The sequence below is a fragment of the Gigantopelta aegis genome, chromosome 3 (assembly GCF_016097555.1).
Source record: "Gigantopelta aegis isolate Gae_Host chromosome 3, Gae_host_genome, whole genome shotgun sequence".
NCBI lineage: Eukaryota > Metazoa > Mollusca > Gastropoda > Neomphalida > Peltospiridae > Gigantopelta > Gigantopelta aegis.
This window is the reverse complement of record NC_054701.1, coordinates 45,307,216-45,328,958: the sequence shown is the minus strand read 5'-3', so window position 1 is coordinate 45,328,958 and position 21,743 is coordinate 45,307,216. Positions and strand designations below refer to the sequence as shown.

General features: G+C 35.2%; 1 protein-coding gene across 1 annotated transcript in view; it reads left to right on the top strand.

Annotated features, from left to right (window-relative positions):
• LOC121368666 (centromere-associated protein E-like) overlaps positions 1–21,743 on the top strand; it is a 94,464-nt gene that overhangs the window by 12,825 nt on the left and 59,896 nt on the right. Inside the window, exons 4-21 of the mRNA XM_041493405.1 lie at positions 899–988; positions 2,046–2,164; positions 3,752–3,868; positions 5,063–5,147; positions 6,101–6,168; positions 6,635–6,697; positions 8,017–8,147; positions 9,269–9,401; positions 10,844–10,963; positions 12,241–12,396; positions 13,560–13,611; positions 14,467–14,755; positions 15,160–15,229; positions 16,204–16,281; positions 17,399–17,509; positions 18,742–18,864; positions 19,479–19,583; positions 21,340–21,465. Coding sequence (XP_041349339.1) covers positions 899–988; positions 2,046–2,164; positions 3,752–3,868; positions 5,063–5,147; positions 6,101–6,168; positions 6,635–6,697; positions 8,017–8,147; positions 9,269–9,401; positions 10,844–10,963; positions 12,241–12,396; positions 13,560–13,611; positions 14,467–14,755; positions 15,160–15,229; positions 16,204–16,281; positions 17,399–17,509; positions 18,742–18,864; positions 19,479–19,583; positions 21,340–21,465 — 2,036 coding nt within the window. The remainder of the gene's footprint in view (positions 1–898; positions 989–2,045; positions 2,165–3,751; positions 3,869–5,062; positions 5,148–6,100; positions 6,169–6,634; positions 6,698–8,016; positions 8,148–9,268; positions 9,402–10,843; positions 10,964–12,240; positions 12,397–13,559; positions 13,612–14,466; positions 14,756–15,159; positions 15,230–16,203; positions 16,282–17,398; positions 17,510–18,741; positions 18,865–19,478; positions 19,584–21,339; positions 21,466–21,743) is intronic.

Below are 21,743 nucleotides of genomic sequence, written 5' to 3'. Positions count from 1 at the left end.
CAAAGTGCCCAGGGTACACGCCATATCCTGTCTTTGAAATCTGATACGGCTGAAGGTGGACCTGAACTTAAACAAAACCAGTGGATTAAAGTAAACAAATAAAGATCATGCGAATCAGAAAAGTTTCTTTATATATGTTATTCACTTAAAAATTCAACATTCATCACATAAATATCTGGGCAAGTATTGTACAATTCAGGGCAAGTAACCATTTATAAAATAATTTTCCACCCCAGATGTACAAGGCTTAAAATTTATTTTGTTGATTGGGCAGCAATCTTTGCTTCTCAAATTTTAATTGGGACATAGGCCAGTAGTAAAGAGCGATCAATCTAGGATCAATTCCTGTCGGTGGGCCTATTGGGCTATTTCTCGTTCCATCCAGTGCTCCACAACTGGTGTAATAAAGGCTGTGGTATGTACTATCCTGTCTGTGGGATGGTGCATATAAAAGATCTCTTGCTGCTAATTAATCGAAAAGTGTAGCCCATGAAGTGGTGACAGCAGGTTTCGTGTCTCATTGTCTGTGTGGTCCTTAACCTTATGTCCGACGCCATATAACCATAAATAAAATGTGTTCAGTGTGTCGTTAAATAAAACATTTCCTTGCTGAAGACAGCCATGACTGTTATTGATTGTGTTGTGAAATTGAAATTAAAGCCTGCCACTTTATATAACATTATTATTATTATTAATTTTTATATCATCCTTCTTTCATCCATTTACATGTGTGACAAATGTCATTTAATAAATTAAAAACATTCTGAATTTCATGTTAAAATTTATAAAATGTATGTATCTTACAATTATGTGTTCTGTATTGTTTTGAGTAATCTGTTACACCAGTTAGTATTTACAGGGAAAACAAGAAAGAAAGATTTTACCATTTGCATTTCAGATCATGTTTTTGATACCGACGACAGTAACTTTGATATTCACGAACAGATTTCTGAACCCATTGTTAAAGGGGCAATGGAAGGATTTCATGGTGAGTTTATTTGAATGCTGGATAGCAAAAGTGGTTGTAAAACTCCATGGACTGCATGGAAAATCTTTTTCAGTATCACATCATGATTCGGTACACAATTTTAAAACATTAAACAGTAGTTCCTAATTAATTTCAAGTGGAGTTCCTAATTAATTTCAAGTGACTTGAAATTACGCTAATTAAGATTTTCAAAACAGTGTTCTCTGGACTATCATTTGTGTCCTTGTTTTCTAAATTATAGAGAAAAAAAAGACTATTTAAAAAAAGGATCATGTACATAAAAATTGTCTGTTGCCACTAAACTTTTTCATAGATAAATTGATGACAAAGCAAAATGGGAGGAATTGTTCTCAAAAACATTGTATTTCACAAAACAATACAACATTCACTTAGTTTACGGTGTATTATATTTTATTCAAATAGTAAATAAATGATAGAACAGTAATATGAATGAATAACAAAGTATTAGTGTGTCTGTGGTGGACTTTAATAATTAAAAAAATAGTGGGAATAGAAAACTGGATAAATATGTTGTAACTATACTTAAAATTTACCATGTCTGTATTTTGTGGTAACCTGTACATGGGTTACCAAACACTGTGTCTGCTGTGATGTATGGCTGCCATTCTCTATTTTTGTTGTAGGCCTAGTCTGGCTAGAGGTCGGGACGTAGCCCAGTAGTAAAGTGCTTGCTTGATGCACAGTTGGTCTGCTATCGATCCTTGTCGGTGGGCCCCATTGGGCTATTTCTTGATCCAGCCAGTGCAACACAACTGGGATATCAAAGGCTGTGGTATGTGCTATCCTGTCTGTGGGATGGTGCATATGAAAGATCCCTTGCTACTAATGTAAAAATGTATGGGTTTCCTCTTCTTAGACTACATGTCTGTCAAAATTACCAAATGTTTGACATCCAATAGCTGATGGTAAATAAATTAATGTGCTCTAGTGGTGTCGTTAATCAAAACAACCTTTAACTTTAGGCTGGCTACTTCAAGGAATATGGTGTCCTATGACATGTTCTAACAGCTGATACATAAATAATTACTCATTTCAGGTACAGTTTTTACTTATGGACAGTCGGGTTCTGGAAAAACATACACAGTCTCTGGAAACAAGATGCAAACTGGAATTTTGGGACTATCAATGAACAATGTTTTTCAATACATTGAACAGGTTTGTCATACATCAACTGCCTGACTAATGTGTAGTACACTGTGTTCTGACTCCCAACAGCCGGTGTATTCTTTGTGCTGGGGTGTCGTTAAACATTCATTCAGTCACAAACACAAAAATACATTTTTCATAGCTGAAAGCACAGGTTCTGGTTTTCTCTTCTGTAAAATATTCGATTAATTGAGTAGTTTTTACTTATAACTTCTTGGTAGCAATATTAATTAATACTTATACTTTGCATTTGTCATTGTTCTGCTCTTTCTAACCTTCTGACTACTGGGTTAATTTTTGACAAAAAACATGTTATGGGGGTACAATTTTATAACGTTTACTCACATATTTTAACTTAAATGTTTTACAAATACACAAAGTAATTATTGATATTTGAATCAATAAGTATTATTTTCATGGGTTTTTCAAATTTTAATGATATTTTTAGGTCAGTTAACGTGGATTAAAATTAGGCAAAAAATCTGTAAAGTTGCATTTACTTATATGCATTTGTGTCCAGATGTCCAGTATTTATATCCATTATTTACAATAATTGTGGTTTGTTTTTACTTGAATTTTTGTGTAGAAATAAACTACGATTCGTGTCCCAATATTTTCGTTGTTGGTAAATTTATTTATTACCAAATTAGCAGTCACTGAATATGATTGTGAAGTTTCCCCATTGTTGTCAAGCAAAAATACTTGCCGAAAACCAGGTATTTTTCATGTAAAAACAAAAAAATTAAACTGCCATTATCAAGATTAATCTTGATCAGTGTTCTATTATTATTTCCGGTTAGTGCAGTGTGCAAAAGATCTGGACCCATATTCACAAAAAAGTGTAAATTTACGTCTACGACTAGCACTTACGTGTGCCGTAGATTTACGTTTACGTGCAAGAAGCACCTTATTCTCAAAGATGGTCGTAAATATAAACGTAACTTAGTTGGACGTAAATCTACGATTTAACATTCTCACTGGAGTAATTAATAAAAACACATTAGAAACGATGGCTACCGGGTAAATAACAAATGCGCAAAACGCAATTTTGTTTGTCGTCTGCTAACAATAACATTGCGAACAGTGAACCATGGCATTTTGGTATTGGTGGGGATCCGCGTTTTGGTACGAACTTGAGGACATTTCTTAAAAAGGAAAAGATAACTCAGGAGAAATTGGCCAAGTCGAAAACATCCGTTCGATCACGAACAAAAATATGTTCAATCCGTGGGCGTTCGCCATAGCAAACTGCTACATTTATTGGAAATGCTGCTAGTTTCCGTAAATAATAGTAAATAACGGCGATCGTGCTTGATTTATTATATGTATATGCGTTAGTTGCAACCTGAGGCACTCTTATATTTACGTCCAACTTTACACGTAACTTACGTTTTCGTTGTTTCGTGAATAGCTCTTCAGTCGTAGATTTACGTTTACATGTAAAACTAGGCTTACGATATTTTGTGAATATGGGTCCTGTATTTTATAGTTGACTCCATAGTAGAACAAAATGGTCTTAATAGGGCATTTTTGCATAAGTGATTCATATGTTGAGCATGCACTACTAATATTGTGTTATTTTTAAAACAATTTCAGTGTCCGGATCGAGAGTTTCTGCTGAGGATTTCCTACCTGGAAATCTACAATGAAAAAATCATAGACCTTCTAACACCAGTTAATGAAGAAAAAGTTCTAAAGCTCCAAGAAGATCCAGTGAGTTCTGACTGGAAATCTTATATACAGGCAAAACTGTTTTAGACAGCGGCCAAATAAGGGAGTGACAAAAATATGCTCGAACTTGAGTTGGTTACATACAGCAATTTTAAAGTGTTGTTTTCCACAGGCAAAATGCTCACCAATGGCAATTTTGAAATGTTGTTTTCCACAGGCAAAATGCTCACCAATGGCAATTTTAAAGTGTTGTTTTCCACAGGCAAAATGCTCACCAATGGCAATTTTGAAATGTTGTTTTCCACAGGCAAAATGCTCACCAGTAGCAATTTTGAACCTGCCTATGGTAATTTCAAATCGGTAACTTTTGCAACAGATATAAAAACCAAAAACAGTCATTTCAACTTATGGCAATAATTTTTATCTGTTGGCAAACAAGTGCCGTTGTTAAGTTCGAGCTATGGTCACAGCTTTTTCAGTCGGTAAACATTGTTTTGGGGTGAATAAATCACAGAAACACTGGTCGATGAAATGTACAGAAAGTTGTTTTTGGAACTTTCATGGCTTTTTTTTACTGGTTTCATAAAAAACAATAATAACAAGGTCTCTTCAGCTGTCTACATGTTCAACACATGACCTTTTGTTGTCTACAAATTGGACATCAGGAGTTCTTTCTAACATAATCAAAAAAGTACCCATGGCACAGTTTTTAGACTAAGGAAGATGGTGCTTATCAAAATGATGTCATTTAATTTATGACATCATGTGTTGGTCACCTGATTATGCTAATTATCCACAAACCTTTGCATTCGTTTTTAAACCAGATCTTAATATGAACCACAAAAACAGTAACTACAGATGCATTCAAGGCTACAGAAAACATTCATTTACATCCCTGCAGTTGGCAAACTATCTACAAGGCTCAAATTAAAGAATTTCAAAGTTGTTTTCTGTAGCCAAAATGCTCAATTAAGTGATTTTGAGCCTGCCTTTAGCAATTTTAAACCTGTAACTTATCCAACAAATAAACACAACTAAAAACTCCAAATTATCCCTTCAACGGACAGCAGTAATTTTTATCCAACGACAAAAAATTGCCATGGGTAAATTACCTGACCTATGGCAATTCATATCACAGCTACGGCAATTACCGTCATTACGATTGAGCTCTATAACTGATGAATTAATTGCTGGAGTGTTGGTAAACAACTAGCTTTCTTTGTTGATATTTTTCAGGATCATCAGATTTCTGTAGTTGGCTTAACTGAGATGCATGTTAAACAGATGCATGAGGTGGTAGACATCATTCAGTTAGGAGACGGTATGATTTTAATTTGAATTTACTTAGTAGAATTAGGCCATGTTTTCTCCTGTTGACAATCTTGTAGACTGCACATTATATATAATTTGCCACACACGCACCCCCAAAAACACAAGGAAAAATTTGGATATAATTACATTTTTGATGATTTTTAAGCCAGATTTTCTATAGAATAAACATGTTTGACATTCGTCTTGTGCCCAGTCCTTTTTCGTATAATTATATCATATACAGTAATATAAGACTCCATGATATGTTGTCATGTGAGATAAAAATGGTACACCCTCGGTGGTGGAAAGTTCAATCTGGGATGAGACTTGCCGAGTCCCAGGGTCAAAATTTCTACCAATGAGGGTATACTTTTTCTATCACACATAACCGCATATGGTGGAGTCTTTTTCTCATCCATTTAATAAATAAACTATATTTTTACACGAACAGACAAAGATGGCTGAAAAATTTACTTCTTTATTTTACCATTTTATCAAAAATATAGTTTCCATGTCTGTTTCACATGTTAAATGTAATTTAACACTACAAATTAACAAGATGGCTTTTATGCTGAAGGTTTTTATGAAATATGATCTAAAACTTGTTTGATGACCTCAGATCACCAACTCACATTAATATGTCATATATCACCAATACTAACACTCCCCATGTTAAATGCAGTGACGTCATAGCCCATGCAAGACTGATTTATTCCGTATTGGCTGACGTCATGGAATGGGTTTGTCTTGCATAGCTAGAGATGGGAGAAAATATACTTTTAGTCAACCTAGCATCATCTCCTTAAACATTTACGGTGTACAATTTTCAGGCTGTCAGCACTGTTGGTGGTTTGGGTTTATAAGATTACTTGTAATCGAGGCTGTTCTACACTGAATATTATGTTAACCAATCTTGTTTGTCTTCCTTATTGGCTAATTTGCTATATTTATCTTTTGTTACAGAAAAACGTAAATCTGCAGAGACGAAGTTGAACGAGAGGAGTTCTCGTTCCCATTCAATTTTCAGGATTGTAAGTACACAGTGATTGTTGCTTTGACAGGACTCAAATTTAAGAATTTTCTCTAGAAGCTTTTTGATGTGGGCTAAGTGCTCACCCATGGCAATTTTGAGCATGTCTATGGCAATTTTAAACCCATACATTTTGCAACAAATAAACACAAAATTAAAACAAAACAAAAAGATCTCTTCAACCTATGGCATTAATTGTTATTCAGCAGCAAAAAAAACTGCGATCAATAAAGTCTGACCATTGACTATTCATATTGTAGCTATGATCATTGCCATTGGTGTTATCGTCACGTTCAAGCTTGCCTGTATTTTTTAATAGGTTGAGCTTGAGAAAAATAATGTGGCACATATTCAGTATTGTATTCAATGCAAATGAGAAGAAAAAAAATGGATTACCAGACAATGATACTGATGAGACAATATTTATATTTTCAATATTTTAAAAACTATTTGTTCATTCGTTACAGATTATTGAAAGCAGAGTAACAAATGATGTCGATGCTGTAGACCCAGTACGGCTCTCTCATCTCGTAAGTTGATTTTCACTTGTTGAGTTTCCCAATTATAATTGGCAGCCAAATTGCGAATGATCTGTATTAAATAGTGTTGGGAATCAATTGGAATTATTTCATTGTCAATCATCAGTTATAATCTGTTTACACCAACCGATCAATTTTCAGTTGTACAATTGCTTAGAAATATATGATCTTAGGAAGGCTTTGCATTATTAGAACCATGCACCAATTGTAGTGGTCATATAGCTAGACCCTACAGTTTGCAAATTTTACCTTTAATACTTATTCAGTGTCTAGCTGGGTTTTTTAAAGACCACATGAAAACAAACCCACAGCCCATCTTATTAGTCCCCAGCCGGTCCAACCTGAAGGAACTATAGATTCATCCCTGTCCTTCTGTGTCCATGCATCTGTCCAATATATGTTTTTCAGGATGCATTTTTTTACAGTGCCTTGAGATATTGACCTGGGCCCCGTTCCACGAAGTGATCTTAGGACTAAGATCACCTTAGTGCATACGGTAGCTATGCACGTACGGTGATCTTAGGGCTAAGATCGCTTTGTGGAACGGGGCCCTGAAATTTTGTGTATAGCTTTATCATGTACTGTTACAGATAAAGTTTGACTTTCATGGCGATTTACCCATTTTTGACAGAGTTATGGCTTTTGAACTTAGGTGATAAATAAAAAAAATCCTGACTTTTTTCCCCAGTGCCTGAAGATATTGAGTAAACTTTTCTATATAGCTTTATCATGTACTGTTACAGATCAAGTTTAACTTTTATGGTAATTTACCAATTTTTCACATAGTTATGGCCCTTAAATTTAGGAGATACGAAAATTTGTTGGGCCCATTAAGGGACATGTATTGCTTTAGCAGTACTCAAAATACTTGTTTACATTTTCAAAATTGTAGGAATAATTGTGGTTAACATTTTCTGTGACAATTATGGGTTTTATGATCACTATTACATCGGTAAAGCCCAACTGATAAGTTTCCTATTATAATCTGTTTATAAAGTTAACCTTTAACTATTAAAAATATACTTGTGATTACAGATCTAAGTAAAACCATTAAGATTTGAGCATTTACAGAATGCAGCTTGATTCAGTTCTAATGGAGTTTTTTATTGAATATATTTTTGTCGCATGTCACAAACATATTCAGTATTATATTTATTACAAATGAAAGAAATATATTACCAGACAATGCTACTGATGAGATGGTGATTAATACACTACAATTACTGTTTTTGAAATGTTAAGAATAAAGTTTTCCTAAAAATTCATTATTTTTCCTATCTTATCAAGTGGTTTTTTTTTTTTTTAAATAGAATTTTGTTGATTTGGCGGGATCTGAAAAAGCGGGTGAAAACTCTGGAGATAGGTTTCGTGAAGGCTGTGCAATCAACAAGAGCTTGTTAGTACTCAGCAATGTCATAAGAGTACTTAGTGAAGGAATGAGGTGCGTGTATAGACAATTTTGTATTCTAAGACTTGATAGCAGGCCAGGTTATGAACTGTTCTGTCCATAGGAAAGTGCATATAAAAGAACCCTTGCTGTGGTAGGAATAACCTTTGTGATAACTGGTTTCCCCTTTTCTTTCTCTCAACCAAATGTTAAAATAGCTATATGTTAAAGACCAAGTAGCTGTAGTTAAAAAAATGTGCCCAGGTTTCATTAAACAAACTTTACATTCCTTAGATAGCAAGTTGTGTGGTTTAATATAATTTTTCAGGGCTCACCTGTCCATTGCCAGATTAGCCAATTCATAATTTTTTTATACAAAGTGGCTACAATATTTAGTCTTAAATATTCCTTAAATTAAGCACATTTTTATAATTTTCAAGGAAATACTCTATACATCTAAAATTGGCTTCACCAACATTTTTTCCAGTGTACACGCTGGTAATACCTGTTTTGATCTTCTCATTCAACTATATAGGGTTCTCAGCAAAGTTACAATGTAGTATATAATTAATTTCACTTTTGAGAAGTTCCAATATTTGTGACACCTAAAATGTAATAAAAGATGATATAATACAATGATAACCTACTTCCACAGACAAAATAATTTATGATTGATCCCTGTCGGTGGGCCCGTTGGGCTATTTCTTGTTCCAGCCAGTGCACCACGACTGGTATATTAAGGGCTGTGGTATGTGCTATCCTATGTGTGGGATGGTACATATAAAAGATCCCTTACTACTAATTGAACAATGTAGTAGGTTTCCTCTCTAAGACTATATGTCAAAATTATCAAATCCAATAGCTGATTAATAAATCAATATGCTCTAGTGGTGTCTTTAAACAAAACAGACTTTAACTTTTTAACTTTCATTTAATTTAATTTAGAGATGATCCTGAAATAAAATGGTATTTTTATCACTGTGTTATTGAATAATGTTGTAAAATTTGTTAATGGTAATCAAAGTTGAGAAATAGTGGATATAAAATGGTATTTTTATCACTGTGTTATTGAATAATGTTGTAAAATTTGTTTATGGTAATCAAAGTTGAGAAATAGTGGATTTTTCTTCCAAATTTAAAAATCTAAATCTTTGCCAATTTTTTTTTTTTTCCAGCAATTCTTTTGTAGGATACCGTGACTCCAAACTGACAAGAATTTTACAGAATGCCTTGGGTGGAAACTCGAAGACTGTGATTATTTGTACGATATCGCCATCATCGGTGGAAGAAAGTCATTCTACTCTCAGGGTTCGTAATTTCAGTTACAAGCATAAGCCTAAATGTTTTAACTGTTTTAATTGAAATGTTAAGGCGCACAAAATCTGAAAGAATTGTTCAATTGACCGATGCTTTTAAAGCTTAAACATTGCATAATATGTTTAATCCAGGCTCTCCGAGCAGAAAACATGATTATTCCAGATTACAGTTGATCTAACAAAGTAAAACTAACTTGCTTGCTTTAAAGAGGATAATAAACAAGTTACCAGTTATTTTCATTAGGGACATAAATTTGATAATAACAGGTATCGAGATTCTAATTCTATTTATTACCTCGTCTGTTATTGTCTCTAGAAACCTTTTATTTTCAATATCCATACTTGTACATACATATGTAAACAATGTTTACAAACCACTTTACATACTGTTCTGATTATTGCTATAACTTTTTTTTTTTATTATTCATTTTCACAGACAATTAAAAAATCTGTAATGATTGCTATTAAAATAACATTTTGTGACAAATTTAACAATAGAAACAGAGTTATAAATGAAAACTTTGTGATGCCATTGTGCATGTTTGCCAAGTTGTGATGATGTCATATTTAGTACCGACAAAGTCATTGGTTTTTAAGTGTCAAATTGTCCAATAATATTATACATTAAATCATGCATAATAATTTCTCAGTTATTTCACCGGTTACGTGTGCCCTCATAAAGCTTGTGAGAAGTTAAAATTATTTCACTTGGCACATAAATTTTATATTAACTAGTAACTTCTTTATTATTCTCTATTTATGCCCCAATCACCGAATGTCACATAACATTAGTTGTCTGTATCTCAGTTCACTGCACACTTATTTTTAGTCCCCTACCGGTCCAACCGGAGGGGACTATAGGTTTCAATTCCATCCTTCTGTCTGTCCATCTCTGTCTATCTGTCTGTCCGTCTGTCACACATATAGTTTTTCGGATGTTTTTTCACAATGCCTTGAGATATGAAGTGGAATTTTTTAAAATAATTATATCATGTACTATTACAGATCAGGTTTGACTTTATGGCGATTTGGGGCGGGACGTAGCCCAGTGGTAAAGTGTTTGCTTGATGTGCTGTCGGTCTGGGATCGATCCCCATTGGTGGTCCCATTGGGCTATTTCTCGCTCCAGCCAGTGCACCATGACTGGCGATTTACCCATTTCTGACAGAGTTATGGCCCTTGAACTTGGAGATTAAAAAAAAATTCAGGAATTTGGGTTTTTTTTTTTTTACAATGCTAAGATATTGAAATAAAATATTGTGTATAGCTTTATCATGTTCTTTTATAAATCAGGTTTGATTTTCATGGTGATTTACCCATTTTTCACAGAGTTATGGCCCTTGAACTTAGGAAATATGAAAATTTGTTAGTCCCAATAGGGGACATGTATTACTCTAGCAGTACTCTCAAAATTATTGGTTTTCTTTCTTTCAGTTTGCAAGCCAAGCGAAAACAATCAAGAACAAGCCACACGTCAATGAGGTTTTGTCTGACAGAGCCATGTTAAAAAAGTATCAGCGGGAAATTGAGAAACTCCAGAAGATGCTCAGTAATGTAAGTTTGCACACTTTGCTTTAGTATGCTGTTTAATTGAAAAACAAGCATTTTAAATTTGGCTTCTAGAAACATACTTTGTTCCGAGTGGAAATGGAAATCTCCATTGTTTTAGGGATTGATGTGTAACAGATGTTAGGATCAGTCCCCCTCATTGGACCTGTTGGATTATTTACTGAGGCTTCATTATTGATGTCTGAAAGGTAGTGCTATCTCTTCTGTTAAAAGAGCATATAAAAGATACTGTACTGCTATTTGGTGTGAGTGGGATAGGTGGCCACTTAGTTTCCACCCCCCCACCAACAACCAACCCATTCCTCTATCTCTCTCTCTCTCTCTCTCTCTCTCTCTCTCTCTCTCTCTCTCTCTCTCTCTCTCTCTCTCTCTCTCTCTCTCTCTCTCTCTCTGTCTCTGTCTCTGTCTCTCCCTCCCTCGCTCTCTCTCTCTCTCTCTCTCTGTGTCTGTCTCTGTCTCTCTCTCTCTCTCTCTCTCTCTCTGTCTCTCTCTGTCTCTCTCTGTCTCTCTCTCTCTCTCTCTCTCTCTCTCTCTCTCTCTCTCTCTCTCTCTCTCTCTCTCTCTCTCTCTCTCTCTCTCTCTCTCTCTCTCTCTCTCTCTCTGTCAATAACAGTATGCTATAAAACATGAAATAGCTATATAGTTTTAAAATGTGCTTACAATACATGTCTATCAACAAACATACCTGTTAACAAATGTTAATACAGAGATTGTGTTTGTTACACCACTACTAGAAGACATTGATTGATTCATTATCGGCTACTGGATGTCAAATATTTGCTAATTGTGACACATAGTCTTCATTAGCAGCAAGGCATCTTTTATATACACTTTCTCACATACAGGACATCACACACCACTACCTTTGATATACCAGCTATGATGTGATGGAGAAAAATGCAGTCATAGGAATAGCTCTACCAAGGGGATTTGATACTTTGACTGAAGCACCTGCCGACTGAGCTAGATTCACCATCCTCCCACCACCCACCACACCCCCAACCCCCGAAATGTTAGATGTCTACTGTTTCAACATGCTGGGATGTCATTAAATGTTTCTTTTTTTGTTTTTCTTTTATTCTGCTAAAAACATTCCATAATAACTTTAAAGAAGGAAGGTACATCTAATTTTTTTTTTTAATGTACATGTTTATACCGGTAGGTGGACATGCAAATGTCAGAAGTTTTCTTTTCATTGTTAAATAATTTTCCTTGATTATTATAAAGGAAAACGTTAGCTCACATTGTTTTGTTTTTGTTAGATTGGTGTGCTGGACATGCAGTCTGAAAAAGAAGACTTGCAGAAAAAACTGAAAGCTAAGGAGGATCTGGAGTCGCAGCAGCAAAAGTTGATAGACCAGCTCCGTTCCAAAGTTGTGGTGTCAAGCACACTCCGAGAACTATCTGAGGAAAACAAGGTCCGTTAATGTTCGGGATTGGGGGAAAATCAGGGAATTTTATTGTAGGATATAAACCAAGAAACACTGTCATGCATGCAGCAAGAGTGAGCAATGCTAACATTTGCCAAGAATTGGTACTGGTAGCATTCTCGTCCTCTGCCGCTAATAAAGCTGGTCTGACCCACAGCACTAACTGCCGGTCATAGGGGAGCATAGTAGGTGGTTACATGTTCCTCTTAACAATGCTAGAAGTAACTACTGAACACTCTCCGAAGTGGTCAGACTAAGCCCACAGCTAAAAGTTGATGGAGAATGGCAGGTATGTAGCACGGATAGTCACAAGAGACGAGCACATGTCATGGTTTCAAAGGTGATTATTCGGTTTAGCGTGAAACTCGCTGTCCAGTCCAGTGAATGTTTCCCTGCTCAGTCTGGCTGAATTCTGTTCTCATGTTGCCGTGTACATTTGTCACAGTTTTTGTTTAGATGACCTAGAGAAGACTTCAAGCATCATAATCATAGATTTTTGTGGGGTTTTTCGTTCATGTAGGTTTTTCATGCAAATGGCTAACTTGCTTACAGTAGAATTTTACTTTTAAGTTTTTAACAGGTTTAGCTTGTTTTCATAATAGATTAAAATAAAAAAATCTTTATCAGTTTCTGTGGTTAGTGAAAAAATGAAATACCATAACTCAGAAAACGGCATCTGTAAAAAAAAGTATTGGTTAAAGTCGCACCACTTATTTACTTCTGGACCCTCGTAGAAAATCTATGATGTCCAGAACTGAGATTTTAAATAACCTCAACTCATGGTTGTATATGTTGATATGTTAAATTTTCTTTTGTTTTTAACCTTCCATTCTTAGGTATGAACACAAAAATAATTAATAAGCTTTTCATCTTTAGTACATCTATATGCAGTGAAACTCCTCTAAACCAGACACCCTCTGGACCAAGTAAAAAGTCCGGTTATAAGAGGTATCTGGTTTAGAAAGGTTCTCTTATGTACAGATATTTAAAAAAGGCCCATGAGAAATGTCCGGTTTTGAGGAGATTCCAGTTTACAGAGGGTCCGGTTTTGAGAGGTTTCACTGTATATATGTTTCGTTGGCATGACAGAAAATTTTGTTCCGTTATGTTTATACATGCTTATAGTGTTTGGTTCTGATATTCCATTTCAGTTGATAAAGAGGCGATATTCATGGGCTGGTGCCAAAGCAATTTCCGCACAATGTAAGTTAACCCATGTTTGCCAAAATGCTTACAGTTAACTGCATGTCGCTGTAATTAAGCGTGTTCCCTTATAGTCTTAATTGTTAAAATTGATGGGGTGGGACGTAGCCCAGTGGTACAGCGCTCGCTCAATGCATGGTCAGTGTGGGATCGATCCCCGTCGGTGGCCCTATTGGGTTATTTCTCATTCCAGCCAGTGCACCACAACTGGTATATCAAAGACCGTGGTATGTACTACCCTATCTGTGGGATGGTGCATATAAAAGATCCTTGGCTGCTAATTGAAAAGAGCAGCCCATGAAGTGGCAACAGCGGGTTTCCTCTCAGATTATCTGTGTGGTCCTTCACCATATGTTTGACACCATATAACCGTAAATAAATGTGTTGATTGCATCGTTAAATAAAACATTTCTTTCTTCTTCTTTTTTTAAAATTGATAAAAAAAGAAAAACTACCCCATACTTATGTTTACCACATAATAGGAGAGGCAGAATTTAGCTCAGTTGGTAGAGCGCAAGCCTGAGCTGCTTAGGTTGAAGGAACTTCGGTGGACGTATTCTCTAATTGGGTTTTTTTCCATCGCAACTAGTGCCCCACGACTGATATATAAAAGACTGGTCTATGGGAAAGTTCACATTAAAAGATCCCTTGCTGCTAATGGAAAAATGTAGCGGGTTTCCTCTTATTGCGTGTTTCATTGACCAAATGTTTGAAATCTTAATAGCTGATAATTAAGAAATCAATCTGCTCTAGTGGTGCCATTAACTGCAACAATTTGTTTAGTTTTTTAACATAACATCCAATATTCAACAACATATTTTACAACTGGGTTACTGGTTCTTTCTTTTTCTTCAGTGTACTCGGCAAAACCAAAGTTGGCACCACTGACAGAATTCAAAGTCCCATATATGGATATACCCGAGGAGAGGGAAAACAACGCAATGAATTCCACTTGGAACAACATGTCATTCAACACAGACTGCAGGGACATGTCAGATGTTTTCCCATTGCTTCCAACTGATCGCCAACTCACCAAGAATGACTCCTTTTTTTGTTCAGCTGCCATGAAGCAACTGGAAATAACTTCTCGAAATAATCGCAGAGTTCGGTGGTCGGTTCCTGTGGAAAATGACGAATCTAAATGGTATTGTTTGTCTAGTTATTCTACCTATTCCAACCTGAAGCTATAGTTAGGGTTTTATTTTTTCAGATTTTTTATCTGACCTCACTTTTTGGTGGGGTTTTTTGCTTAAAATAATTTCAACAAAGTATGTTGGATTTGATTTAAAATGCTTAAAAATTATCTTTATTTTAATATAGTACAGATTGTTTGGCTTTTAAAAGGTCATTTCAGCTTTAATTTTAAATGGGTATCACATACCTATACCTATATATATATTTTACTTATAATGACATCACATGCATGGAATTTGTATAGGTTTGCAATGACATTAAACTCTCAAGTTGTTATTAGTCTTGAGTTTAGACTAAAAGTTTAATAAACATGGGGCAATATAATGGACTCTGAGACATGTTTTTGGTTTTCAGCAAACATACTTTGCTTTGGCTAGAGAAGGAGCTTGTGGAAACACGAAATTTTGCCAAGTACGAAAATAAGGCAAGAAAGTTTTTACTTCATTTGTGTTTCATAATGTTTAATTCTTAAAAAGCATTAATGTTCCTATTATGGTATAAGAATGGCTTTAAGGAAATGTATTATATACAGTGTCAAACTCTCTGGCTTGCCTAGTACACAGGCCTGCATGGCTCTTAAATATAATTTGTACAAATGAAATTGAATTTTCTAAATGACACATGCAACATATTGCAAAATCCAGGAAAACAAGTCTCGAATCGCAATGTTTTCCGTGATTTCATGGTGCCATAATATGTCTATTTTCGCTTTCAGTGAGTGGAAATTTAGTAGTCTCGATAACCCACTTGTTGCTTCGTAAAAGTAATTCAGAATAACTCCTTATTTTGTTGCAGAGATTTTTTTAAACTGACATGTTCCGAAAGGACATTAATTTTTCAAAAGTTTTGCTTTTACAGTTTTAAATTTTCAATGGAGTAAGTAATTAAAAAACAATTTGACCGTTGTTATTATTTTAAATTTAGTCTTAATGAATCTCTGTGCAAGATTAGAGTTCTTTTATTATAATTCAGGAAGTTTTTGTAAACAGAACGCTGAATGGAACAATAACAGACATGCTGAATTGCCTAAATTTTAGCAATTGCTGAATGACTGAAGGAAGTTACACCTACAGGTCACATATAGTTCAGCAAGAAGGAAATAAGAACATTGTTTTACAGCCACTTTTACTAACGGTGATAAAGCTACAATATAAATCTGTAAATATAAAATATTTTCTTTTAAAAAAACCTACCAAACAAACAAATTAAATATTAAAAAAGTTCACTTCAGTTTTCATTACATTACTTCAGTTGCAACATTTAAAAAGGACACCTGTATTAAGGGAGTAAGCAGCGTTAAAAAGGACACATGTTTATAGAGATGGCCACTGAAGTAGGTTTGATCAGAATATTAGTGACCATGACCTTGAATACGTTTTTTCTTTTCTCTTTTTCTAGATAAAAGTAGAAAATCTTGAAAAGGATTTGGCAGCAGCTAAGATACATATTGTACAGCTGGAAAAACACCTTAGTAAGGTAAGCATATGCCGTTATTATTATTAAAAGGTTTTAATGACAGCAAGTGTTTAAAAACCTGAATATTCTGTAGAACCTGTATTTGTGTCAACCATGTTTCAAGGTCTCTAGATGTTTGACTCAACAGTTATATGTTAATTTGTTAAATACAGGGTGGATCTAGTACAGTGGGTAGAACGCTTGCCCGAGGTACCTGGAATCAAACCTCTTTAGCAGACCCATTGTGTGTGTTTTTTTCCCCAATTGTTACCTAGCTGTTAATTTTAAAATGTAGCAGGCTTCTTCTAAGACCTGTCAGAACAATTAAATGTTTGACATCCAGTAGTTGATGATTAATTAAACAATGTGCCCTTTTTGTTTCCTTAAATCAAACTGTCCTTGTTAAATACAGGCCATGGTGTAGCTCAGGGATAGAGTGCGTGTGATGGGCATAGAAAAATAGAGGCTTAGTTTTTTTTCATCCCCACAGGAGGTGGGATTTTCACCTTTCCTTTTGTGTAATGCAAACTAACGTAATAAAAAGAAATCCCACTTTCACCAGTAAAAAATAGTTTGATCATTTATTTCTGTTTTTCTTTTTTAAAAAACAGTTAATATTATTATTAGTATTTAGGACTACATGTACAGGGCATTAAAAATTACACAACACATTTGAATGGTGCTTATCAAGATTTTCTGTTTCCTGTGTTTTGAGTATTGGCAGCAAAGATGAATAAATACATCCTTTGTTGAAGGCAATCAACCAAGATAACAGGTTGTTTTTGTCCTTTTTTAGGCAGTAGTCGGGATGTAGCCCAGTGGTAAAGCGCTAGACTAATGTGCAGTCGTTTAGAATCAATCCCTGTTGAATGGCTCATTGGGATATTTCTCGTTCCAGACACTGCACCACGACTGGACTAGCAAAGGTTGTGGTATATACTATCCTGTCTGTGGGATGGTGCATATAAAAGATCCCTTCCAATGGAAAAATGTAGCATGTTTCCTCTCTAAGACTGTATGTCAAATAACCAAATGTTTGACATCCAATAGTCAACGATTAATAAATTAATGTGCTCCAGTGGTGTCATTAAACAAAACAAGCTTTAACTCTTTTCTATTTTTTTCTTTTTTTTTGCAGGCACTAAATAATGAAGATGATGAGAACAATGATTTTATGTTGGAGTTTGAAATTCAAGACTTGCATGGTAAACTGGAGTCGGAAGAGTTGCGCAGCATAATCCTCTCTCAGGTAGGATCCAAGCAGAATGTCATGACACAATGTTTGTTATTTTGGTGCTAACCATTAGGCAAATATCAGAACCTACTAGTCCACTCACCAAATGTGAATGGAAATTCTAATGTATGAGTTAGAAAATACAGCCACCACAGTCACATGGGAACCTCCTTTTTAGTCACCTACCGGTCCAACCGGAGGGGACTGTAGGTTTCATCGCTGTCCTTCTGTCTGTCAGTCTGTCCGTCTTTCCGTCTATCTGACTGACTGTCTGTCCCACATATAGTTTTCCGGATGTTTTTTTTTTAGAATACCTTGAGATATTGAGCTGATATTTTATGTATAGCTTTATCATGTACAATTACAGATCAAGTTTGAATTTCATGGTGATTTATTCATTTTATGGTACTTTAGCTTTGGAGATATGAAAATTTCTTTTCGGTCTTCTGTTTTGCAATGCCTGAAGATATTGAAGTGAAATGTTGTATATAGCTTTATCATGTACTGTTACTGATCAAGTTTAACTCTCATTTTGATTTACTCACTTTTCACAGATAGATATAAAAAATTGTTGGGTCAGGTAGGGGACATGTGTTGCTTTAGCAGTACTCTCAAAATGCGTGTTTAGATATGCTTCTGTAGTTGACCCCTGTTATGTATTGTTTGTCCAGCATGGAATCATGGAATCTATGTTAATGAAATATGTCTTGCACTGTGTTAATACAGTACCTGATGTGTAACTTGGAAGTGTTAACCCTGAAACATATTAAAAAACAAAAGTATCTGTTGAGGGGTTACATCGTTACATTATATTGTGCTGTGGGCTAGGAGAGTAGTAGAAACTCTAGTGGACTGGTACAGTTTTGTCTGTATTGGTCCTACAGACTAGTGATATATTTTCAATTTGCGTATATTTGAATGTATACTGGGGGTTTTTAAGATCCAGAAAAGCTTCAAAAATCTGTAGGTAGGAGTCAAATCTTTCAATGTTTCATCTAAGAGGGAAAACCTGTTAGTTTCTTCATTTTAGAATTAATGACATTAAGTGAATAGTTACATATGCAGGTTACTAATCAATATTTCCTAAAATACTTTTAAATCATGTTGAAGTGTGCGAGTCCTCCCTGTTTTTTCACCTCATATGCCGATTATAGTGCAATGTTTTCTTTCCTACATTTTAACAAGTATGATTTACTCCAGGTTTGAAAGAATAATGTATAATAATGGATTAAAAATATTGTTTGTAGGAAAAGGGTGAGCTCGAAAAGATAATTGAGCAGCTGAAATCAGGTACGTGTCCTACTTTCGAGACCAAGGAACGTTCAGAATCTGTGGAAACGGAAGAAAATTTTACAGATGATTCAACACAAGTATGTATTACACACTAATATACGCTGTACACACTTACCTGCTCATTATGTATGTAAATGTACAGTATTGGAGACGTGTGTGTGCATGTGCTGTATCACATTTTACTTTGAAAGTTTTCCACTGTTATATCAGGCATAATGAAAGTGATATAATTATCATATAATTAGTTAAGTGAGATTTGCAGTTTTGATCAGCATGTTATAGCAAATACATGGAAGCAGCCATTGTTATTTACCGTGGCATCCAAAATGTAACAAGCAACATGATTCATGTGGGTCTTGCTGCATAAAATGAAATAGAACTATTTCCGACACTGGGGAAAACCCATGTGTTTGTGCAAAGGGTTTGTGTGGAGTCTTGGTCAAGGAATAGGACCCATGGTTCGTTGAAGTGAGTAACCCCCTACTTTTGAGATCCCAGGAAAGATATTGTTTTCCAACTTTTGATCACTTACTTATCTGATCGACTGAAAATTTATTAGCAACTAATGTTTAATGTTTTAATGTAGTGATCTCTTAAACTTGCTTGGCAAATCGCAACGCGATGCTGAACAAAAGGTTCCCTGTAAAATTTTCTGAATTTTTTGGTCTACTTTTTGGTTGACTTAACCCAGGTGATTGAGAATCTGAGAAACGAAGTGAACGACAACAACAAGTCACTGGAACAGATGGAGGCAACACTAATGATGCAGCAGAAATACTTGGATCAAATCACTTCCGTGAGTCGGGTTCAAATTCAACAACATAGTCCAGTTGTAAAGTGCTTGCTTGATGCGCGGTCAGTCTAGGATCAGTCCCCATCGGTTGGCCCATTGGGCTATTTCCCGTTCCAGCCAGTACACCATGACTGGTATATCAATGGCTGTGGTATGTGCTATCCTGTCTGTTGGAGGGTGCTATAAAAGATCCCATGCTACTACTGGAAAAATGTAGAGGGTTTCCTCTGACTATATGTCACAATTACCAAATGGTTGACATCCAATAGTCAATGATTTGCGGTGTCATTAAAACCCCCCAACTTTTTCTTCATTAAGCAGGGTACAATATTTCAGAATCTTAGGAAAGAAAGAAATGTTTTATTTAGCGACGCACTCAACACATTTTATTTACGGTTATATGGCGTCAGACATATGGTTAAGGACCACACAGATTTTTAGAGGAATCCCGCTGTCGCCAATACATGGACTACTCTTTCTGATTAGCAACAAGAGATCTTTTATTTGCGCTTCCCACAGGCAGGATAGCACAAACCATGGCTTTTGTTGAACCAGTTATGGATGGTCGGTGCAAGTGGTTTACACCTACCCAATGAGCCTTGCGGAGCACTCACTCAGGGTTTGGAGTCGGTATTTGGATTAAAAATCCCATGCCTCGACTGGGATCCGAACCCAGTACCTACCAGCCTGTAGACCGATGGCCTAACCACGACGCCACTGAGGCCGGTCCAGAATCTTAGGAAATCGGAAAGTCGGTTCACATGATTTTTACCTATAGTCATTCCCACAGAGAATGCCTTTTTTTCATACTTTTTACTACAAGTTATTTATTTCTGAGCCAGTTGATTTCTAAATTGCACACAAAAATAGTTAGTTTTTTGGTCATTTCCAAAACCTTATTTGTCTTCTTACATCAAACCAAACTAAAATTAATTACAAAAAACATTTTTGTAGGAGGGTGAGGCAGACTTTAGGTTATCAATTGTTTTTATTAATGAAGTATACTTGCATAACCTAATCATTTGCCACAACTTGTGTTGAACTTGGATTTTCATGACAGTATTTCCAGCTGATGGTGAAAGTTTATGCAAAATAAAATATAGAATAAAAAATGTTTTATTGCGAATCATTGAAGAACAGTTTCTTTGATACTTGATAAAGTGACTTTCATATAACATTTTATGTTTTAAACCTATTACTAACCAGTTGGCAGTTTGTATGAATTTAAAATTACATAACTGACAGCGAACGGAATGAAAGTTCATGTAAAATATTGTTCCCTTCCAACAGGACTTCTAGAATTTTTATAAAATCAATTAGCCATGGGATCAGTGATTTTAATAATTTACTAGCCACCATTAAGAATTCACTAGCCCTACTTTACTTATAAGTCAAAAACAAATTTACTAAATAATAGTAATAATCAGATATGTCACCTAAAGAGTGAGATAGAGCTTATAAATACTAACATTGGTGGGTGCGGTCAGGATATTTATATATACAAAATACACTTAACTGCAACATTTGACACACACACAAAATCACTAGCCGTCGGGCATAGCAATTGTAGTTATTTACTAGCCCAACATTGAATATCACTAGCCATGAGAGTGGGGCTACCATAATCTAGAAGCCCTACTTTCAAGTGTTGCAACTACCTGTTAAACACCTAGTATCCATACGTTTTGTTGCTAAAACTATTTCGTTTCCTTTCGGTTTTTGATGTGAGGTTGATTCCATTTAAAATATTTCATTTTAGGAGCACACTGAGCAAGAATTACTAATTGAAACGTTACGGTGTGACCTAGATAAGAAAGATGAGATGTTGATAAAAGCCAGTGGTGAAAGTGAGGTACTGGAACAGCTGTTGAAAAATTTGAAAAAGGTGAATATTTGAATGCAGTTGAGAAACCATGTATTGAAACAAACACAACCTGTTTTCTGCATTACACTTACTATAAATTTACTGATTACTGACATGCGTTCATTATTTGCATAGCTCCCGTTTAAAATGACCAGTTTTGAAAAATAGCAAAAGTTATTTTTTCTGAATTTTTAAAAAGACATTTAAGTTGTGAGTTGTTTTATATATTTTAATATACCGTTGCGACAGACCTTATTTGAGCCAAATGTTAGGTAAACTGGAAAAAAAATTATAAGTGA